This window comes from Apis florea, unplaced genomic scaffold, assembly GCF_048593485.1.
Source record: "Apis florea isolate Af1SG1 unplaced genomic scaffold, ASM4859348v1 contig_2272_pilon, whole genome shotgun sequence".
Classification (NCBI taxonomy): Eukaryota; Metazoa; Arthropoda; class Insecta; order Hymenoptera; family Apidae; genus Apis; species Apis florea.
Genome location: NW_028256549.1, coordinates 1,311,016 through 1,318,941, shown reverse-complemented (window position 1 = coordinate 1,318,941; position 7,926 = coordinate 1,311,016). Strand labels below are relative to the sequence as shown.

Here is a 7,926-nt window from a genome sequence, read left to right as displayed (position 1 = left end):
AAAGCTCGTAAATGATCTTCGTCAAATTTTAACGTGGCCCAAGATTTTGTTGATCGGATAAAAAATTGAAATAATAGAGTTATTGTATTGTAGTTGATTGAAAAGCTCGTAAATGATCTTCGTCAAATTTTAACGTGGCCCAAGATTTTGTTGATCGGATAAAAAATTGAAATAATAGAGTTATTGTATTGTAGTTAATTGAAAAGCTCGTAAATGATCTTCGTCAAATTTTAACGTGGCCCAAGATTTTGTTGATCGGATAAAAAATTGAAATAATAGATAATTATTGTATTGTAGTTAATTGAGAAGCTCGTAAATGATCTTCGTCAAATTTTAACGTGGTCCAAGATTTTGTTGATTGGATAAAAAATTTAAATAGTAAAGGTATTGTATTATTAAGTATAAAAATTTATAAATTTTCATCTCTGTATTAATTGGAATCCTTCTAAATGAGTCCTCGTCGAGTTCTAATGTAGACTTTATTGGTCAGATAAAAAATTTAAATAGTTAGAAGTTATTGTATTAGAGTTAATTGAATAGCTCGTAAATGATCTTTGTCAAATTTTAATGTGGTCCAAGACTTTATTAGTCAGATAAAAAATTGAAATAGTAAAGTTACTGTATTATTAAGTAGTTAGGATGAAGAATTTATAAATTTTCACTTCTGTATTAATTGGAATCCTCCTAAATGATTCTCGTCAAGTTTTAATGTAGCCCAAGACTTTGTTGATTGGATAAAAAATTGAAATAATAGAGTTATTGTATTATAGTTAATTGAAAAGCTCGTAAATGATCTTTGTCAAATTTTAATGTGATCCAAGACTTTATTAGTCAGATAAAAAATTGAAATAGTAAAGTTACTGTATTATTAAGTAGTTAGGATGAAGAATTTATAAATTTTCACTTCTGTATTAATTGGAATCCTCCTAAATGATCCTCGTCAAGTTTTAATGTAGCCCAAGACTTTGTTGATTGGATAAAAAAAAATTGAAATAATAGAGTTATTGTATTATAGTTAATTGAAAAGCTCGTAAATGATAATTAATTTTAGCCTTCAAGATTTTGTTGATTGAATAAAATATTGAAATAGTAGGGTTATTGTATTATTAAGTAGTTAGGATGAAGAATTTATAAATTTTCACTTCTGTATTACAGAAACCTCCTAAATGATCCTCGTCAAGTTTTAACGTGGCCCAAGACTTTGTTGATTGGATAAAAAATTGAAATAGTGAAGTTATTGTATCAAGTTATTGTATCAAAATTTATCAATTTTCACTTCTGTGATTATGGAATGCATGTTATTAAAATTGGAATTTGGAATCCTAAATGATCCTCATTAAATTTTAATATAGTCCAAGATTTCGTTGATTAGATAAAAAATTGAAATAATGAAATCGTTATGTTAAGTAACTTACGAACGAATGATTTAATTCAATTTTCATTTCTGCATTAATTGGAAAGCTCGTAAATGATCCTCGTTAAATTTTAATATAGTCGAACACTCTATTAATTAAAAAAATTGAAACGTGATATAATAACAGAATCACAGAAAAACAGATATAGATTTTCTAAAATAACATTTTTGGATTGGCATAAAAATTGGAAACTCTCAAATTTTAATCACGTGGTAATTGAATTGAAAAAATAAAAAATTTTAAATGTAACAATTAACAGGATCGGATTAAACCACTGTAAACTCATTCCACTTACCACTTATAATTATACGCGTAACTGTTAACTCGAAACAGAAGAAGTTTGTCAACGGCATTTAAACACACGCACGGTCAAAGCAATTATTTCTACCAGTTGAACAGATTGTTCCAAGCAGCGTGTTTCCGTTCTGCCAGTGTCCGCTTAACGTCAGTTGCTCGACTCGTCGGACACGTCTAGCTCTAGAAATGAATTCGTTCGAGGAAACTCGATTCGTTCGGTTTCTCGTTTGTTTCTTACCGATAATTCGCGTAAATTCTGCGCAAGCATGTTTCGACGATGGAAACGAATTTTGCATCGACGAGAACGATATCCTTTCCGTCGATCTCTTGCCTGGATCCTTCTTGTTCGCGGATCAAGAAACGAGCTCGTCGAACGCGACGAAAAATATCGAGGATAAAATCGTGGATGGATCCATTCAGAATGCCTTAACCGAGATGGAATATCACAGGTAATTGTTATTAAAAAAAAATATCGAATTATCTAAATTTTCACGTCTCGTGGCTCTCACCTTTTTCTCATCAGGAAAAGGATGAACGAATATTTGTGCCACGGTTACATGGCCGAGGAAATAGCGAAGATAATGAGGACGCCTCGAGTCAAGAGACGACTGGACGCGGTGAAAGATGATCTATACGACACGATCGATAACGACAACGTAACCGTTCACGATAAATTACTGGCGGACGAGGGAAGCTCGAAGTACAAAAACTGGTTGCAACGGTAATCAGTCAGTTTCGAATTCGAAAGAATTATATCCGTGATTAATTGAAGGGCGAAAATATAATTTGTGTACACAGAAGGACGACTTTGGACGACGTGTACAGGCACTACGTTCCTCGAAGGAAAACGAAGAAGAAGCATGGTAATCAGGACGAGAGCTTTGAGGAATTCGATGGGGAAGTGACAGGTTACGCGATGCCAGCTGCTTTACCATCCGGTAAAGTTGGTTTCTACGATGGACACGACGAGGAGCATGGTAAAGCAAAATGCTGAAACGATAATTGAAAAAAAAGAAGAAAAAATCTTCTTAAGATTAAATATTTGTCTCTTCCCATAGATCACATGCTCCCATCCTCAACGGGACATTTCTTTTACGGCCATCCCGCGTACGGTCACGGTAGTGGTGGTGGTGGTGGCGGCGGCCATTACCTGCATCACACGGAAACTTATCCCGCTATACACGAGGAACATTATTACGCTCCAATTTACCAAGATCACGAGGAGGAATATCATAAACAGAGTTACAAGGGGAAAGGGAACGATCTCTCGATAAAAGATTTTTTCGAAATCGCCCTCACAGCCTTGGCGTTCTTATCCTTTGGAGTATTCATTATACATCTGTTGATGAATGCCACGGTATATATACGGGTTATATTTTGCGATTACCAATTCCTCTCTTCGATTTCACCTCGTTACCTTTCTCTTCTTTCGAATTCTTGCAGACCAACATGAACACAACCATGACCACGACTACGGCCAAACGCCTACGAAGGGATCCGAGTGGATTGTTACACATGTCGTACGACGATCAACAGGAATTAAACGAATTGTCTCATACCGTTCTTAGAAGTATCGAGGCTGCTCTTGTCGCTGATCTAGATTTTGGAAATTGCATTCGTAGAATTCTATGCGAGAGCAACCGATACTCGACCGAGACCAAGGACGCTCGTAAAATTTGGCTGCCCGTTTGGAGGTAAAAAAAAAAAAAAACAAAGTCTTTTTTTCTCGAATCACCAAGTTTCGAGGATATATAGGAATTGATTCGACCGATCGCTCCGATACGCTTTCTAATTTTTATCATCGAGCGAGCGATTTTATGAATATGCTCGATAAGCACGGAATCGACTTTTCCAGTTTAGGAATGAGTTGGGTAACCGGCAGGATGTTGGAAAGATCTCGGTGGTCGGCAATGCTGGATTCTGTAAAGGCCTCCGTGCTCGGGCTGGGTGGAGCCGATTGCGCATCCTTGTATCCCGATTGCGATCTCAAGAGAGAAAGAATGAAAAGAAGACGCAGAAGGCGCAGAAAATAATATTTCCTTTATTTTGCTTTTCGTCCCATCTTATCCTTATCTTACGCGTTATCGGTATAAAGGTGAAATTACAAAGGTGAATTTTTTCTCGCGAACGATCGAGAAATGTGTGTGTATATATATATATAAAATAAATATAAAGGTGAACAAACATTAGAGAATATTATTTTCGATGACACTGACGCTAGTTTCGGTCATAGTCTCGCTTACATGAGATTCGGAAATTTTGGTTTCAAGAGTCGCAAAAGTTAATGGTATAACTCGTGGAAGCGGTAAAAGAGATGCGTAGAGCGATCCAGATGGAGACACGTGAAAAACGCTCTTCTCTTGCCTTGGTTTTAAAGGCCGAATGTTCGACAGAAGAGGCACGCCTTTTTCATCGTTCAAAGTGCGAAACTCTGCAATCTTGCGACGAATAAAAACGCGCGATTAAAAGAGAATACATTAAAAAAGAGAAACAACGGATATGGATTTACTTGTCTAGTCGTTAGTCCAATTGGCTCTCTACAAATTATCCAAAGAATATTGTGTATATTTATAGGCGTGGTTATCGAGCCCCAATATAAGAAGTAGTCGGTCGAGAACGGTTTTAGGATACCGGTTAAATTTGCAGGGATTATACGAACCGACGAGTGCGCCGTTCGAATGACGGTCAAATTTTTCACGATCCCTTCCATAAATTCGTTCGGCTCGTTCTGTAACTAAGAATCGTCACATTTTCGTTCGTTCGAACGTTCGATCGATGAATTTTTATTTCTTTTTTTTTTTTTCAAGCTAAGAATATAGAAAACATTTTACGTCTAAAAATGTAAGCATATATGTATACGAATACGTTACTTTACAAAAATATACTATGATAGTAACGCCATTAGGTCGTCGAAGTGCTAAGTCTAACGTTTCATATTCCTCTTTGTAATGCACGACATGAAGTTCCATAGGCATGCTTTGAACGACATTCAATCAAACAGTTTAGAGTAGATTCTTAAGGATGATACGTTACGTAGTGGGTGTTACGGGATTCGAGACAATGAAGTTTTTAAACCTTGCACCGTCAACGAAGTGCTCGCTCCCTCTCATCTCGTTCTCTCCCCAATGAAAGTGAACTTGCGCGAACACGTAATTCCCTTCTAACGGCCCCTTGCAAAGGTAAGGAGATCCTTGTTGCCATTTTGCGCTCAGAATTACTTTAAATCGATAAACGATAAACTTATTCGAACTCGACGTTCGAGAGGCGACGAAAGCGAGGGGAAAAAAAAAAAAAAAAAAAAAGGAAAACGTATTATCTACCTGTAAAACCCGTATTGGTAATTTTCAATTTTCTCGGCGTCACATCGATACCAGGCCATTCGAAAGGTTCCAGATCGATCACTTTCATGTAACTAATGTCGAGATCGATCGGTGTCTCTAGCATGCCCTCGGTTCCAACTAATTCCCGAATGTACTTGGCATTCTGTTCGTAAATTTCTATCTTTTCTACGAAAGCGGGAAAAAGAAGAAGAAGAAGAATCAATCAATCGATCATCCAAGGGGAATACAATTACAATCTCTTACCTTGTGAATTCATATCCGGTCTCCGAATGAAGTTGAAGAAAGCTGAACTCTCGAAAGCCTTCGTTCTCCCGATCGATACACGACTCACGCGTCGCCAACTTCGGAGAACCGATTGACACGCAGTGACACTCTTTTACAAAGTGTTGCCCCCAAGCGAAGGGGGGAAGCGAGAATAAAGAGAAAGAAAGTTAGGCATGGATTACGCGCGAAAGATAGGGAAATCGGACGAGCCGAAGAAATGGGTGAAACAGTTCACCACGTTCGTGTACACCAGGGATACCTTCATAACGCCCCCTGAGAAGATCGAGGAGGATCCCCGCCTCGCCAATTGGAAGAGATGGTTGGAGAGGCGGAAGAAGCAGTACGTGCACACGGGGACCGCGGTCAATCGTCACCAGGTCGATCAGATACAGAATTACTCGAGCGAGATGATACGGCCGATGGTCGAGATGAGGAATCTGATTGAGTGCGCCTCCATCCCGATCCCCGTCCAACCCGACAAGTATCGAGGGGGGCCAGAGTTCTGGAAGACGGCCGAGAAATTGCCACCCCTCCCGTGCCTCCCCGACGTCCACTTCACGCTGACGAGGAAGGACATGAACATAGCCCCCGAATTGGCCTACGTCGCTTTGCCGGAGCTCATAAAGGAGGAGAAGGATCTGGTATGCGTCTCGACCAAGGCATCGTTGTGGAAGCGGAGCCAATACCTGGCCAAGCGTAGGAAGGAGTTGTCGAGCGAGATAGAGAGGCTGGTTCCCAAGGAGCCGTGCATGGACGAGCTGGTAATCAAGAATTTCACCTGGCCGGAGGAGGAGACGATACCGAAACTTCCCGTCATCACCGTCTGCGCTTGCGACGAGGTGGTCAAGGAGGAGGACGAGTACAAAGAGGAGGAGCTGGAAGAGGAGAGGGCGAGAGAGAAATGCACGCCTTGCGAGGAGTGCTATCTCGAGCAAGCGATCGTCCTCAAGATCCAGGATAGGGAGATCTCGAGGGACATCCCCTGCCCTCCCTCGAGAAGGCTGGTCCTCGAGGGGGAGGAGAGAGGCGGCGGCGACGACTCGGAGCCGATCGTGTGGAGCGTGACGTTCCGGGGCAGGTTGAACAAAATCGTGGGGAAGGAGATAGTGTTGGAGAACAAGGGGAATCGCGTGATCGTGTACGAGTGGCGGGAGGCCGATTACCGGCCGAGGGTGTTCCCCCTTGGAAAGTGCCCCATCACCCCTTTCTACTTCAACAAGACGAAAGGGGTGATCCTACCCGGGCAGATAAACAAGCTTCAAGTGTGGTACCTGGCCCGCGAGCCCTGCGTCTCCGTCGAGTTTTGGCGGTTGATCACCAGCCCGGTGCTCTCCCCCTCCCCCCTCATCTTCAGGCTGTGGGGCTGTGCCGGGGGCGTGGCGAACGAGTCGTGCGGGCCGATCGAGGCGTACATAGCCCGTTGCGTGAGGGACGACGCGGTACGATCGATAATAAGCGACCTGGTGGAGAGGATATTTCTTGTGAAGAGGCCCGAGCCCGCTTACAGCCACCTGTTCCTCGAGTCGGACCTGTTCGCGGCCAAGAATCCTACGTGCTATTACACGCCCAGCATAGTGATGGATTTCCACCAGCTCCACTCGTTGGCCACGAATCAGAAGAGGTATCGTTGGAACATGTCGTTGGCGGAGATGAGGGAGACGATGCTCAAGATCCGACCGCCTGAGTCCAGGGACTCGGTGTTGACGGAGTTCGGGAAACTTTACAAGCAAGCGTTGGCCCACACCCTTTACGAGCGCGTCGCGTCTACCAAGGCCGAGATCGTGTACAACCTGTTGTGCTCGTTCTTCAATCTGTTCGAGAGGGAGAGCGAGTTCGCGAGAGGGGCTTATTTCCGGAAGGAGAGGGGCCCGCGCATTCTTGTCTGCGAGATAGTCGCCGACAGCGAGCCTCGAGGAGGGTACAGGAAGGGGGCGTACGTTTCGAACGCGCGTGGCAGGCGGAAAAGGAAATCGCTGAATCAGACGGTGGCCGAGGTGGCGGCCGAGACACCGGCCCCCCTTCTTTATCCCAGCGACGAGTATCTTTACAAGCAGACGTTCTTCATTCGTGTCTACAACCTTTTGGGGGAGACGTTGGTGAGGATATTCGCGTCGATCGAGTCGTACAACAATTTGAACGAGCGCCACAAGTGATTGTAAATAATAAACACGAGAACACGTTTCTTCTCTCTTCTTTTCCTTGTTTTTCCAAACGTGTGAAAACGCTAATGTTTCATTCTCTCTTGAGGAGATTGAAATTGAGTTGGCTGGCTGCAGAAGGATATATATATATATATATATATACAGTGGGTAACGAAAGTGTATGTTGAAGGAGCTTGTTTAAGACAATGAGAGGTGTATAGTAAGAGGGAAATCTCAAGATTATGTCAGCAAAATTTGAAAATGATTCATCAGTTTGTGATAAATTATTATTACCAAAGATGGGCCAACAAAATATTAATATTGAATACATTTGTAACGGTGCGTGTTTATTATATAATTTCCCTTCTATTATACATTTCTTATTATCTTAAACAAATTTTTTCAACATGTATATTTCGTTCATCAAAAATTGTAAATGTAAGCGCTCGAATACTTTCGTTACCCACT

The 7,926-nt window shown here is 41.8% G+C and overlaps 3 protein-coding genes across 3 annotated transcripts; 2 read left to right on the top strand and 1 right to left on the bottom strand.

Moving 5' to 3' along the window:
* The first annotated feature begins 1,898 nt into the window (after nt 1-1,898).
* On the top strand, nt 1,899-3,896 carry LOC105734975 (uncharacterized). The gene is made up of 6 exons (XM_012484347.3): nt 1,899-2,161; nt 2,236-2,433; nt 2,511-2,689; nt 2,771-3,069; nt 3,156-3,406; nt 3,568-3,896. The coding sequence occupies exons 1-6, from the start codon at nt 1,899-1,901 to the stop codon at nt 3,743-3,745; spliced, it is 1,368 nt and encodes a 455-aa protein (XP_012339801.3). The 3' UTR covers nt 3,746-3,896.
* Nucleotides 3,733-5,600, bottom strand: LOC100870821 (carbonic anhydrase 1). The gene is made up of 6 exons (XM_031915435.2): nt 5,297-5,600; nt 5,033-5,218; nt 4,788-4,929; nt 4,583-4,688; nt 4,222-4,446; nt 3,733-4,150 (listed from the first exon to the last, which is right to left on the bottom strand). The coding sequence occupies exons 1-6, from the start codon at nt 5,307-5,309 to the stop codon at nt 3,899-3,901; spliced, it is 924 nt and encodes a 307-aa protein (XP_031771295.2). The 5' UTR covers nt 5,310-5,600; the 3' UTR covers nt 3,733-3,898.
* Nucleotides 5,092-7,499, top strand: LOC116414057 (MYCBP-associated protein). Its single transcript, XM_031915411.2, has one exon. It carries the CDS (start codon nt 5,491-5,493, stop codon nt 7,468-7,470), a length of 1,980 nt encoding a protein of 659 aa, XP_031771271.1. The 5' UTR covers nt 5,092-5,490; the 3' UTR covers nt 7,471-7,499.
* The last annotated feature ends 427 nt before the right edge of the window (nt 7,500-7,926 follow it).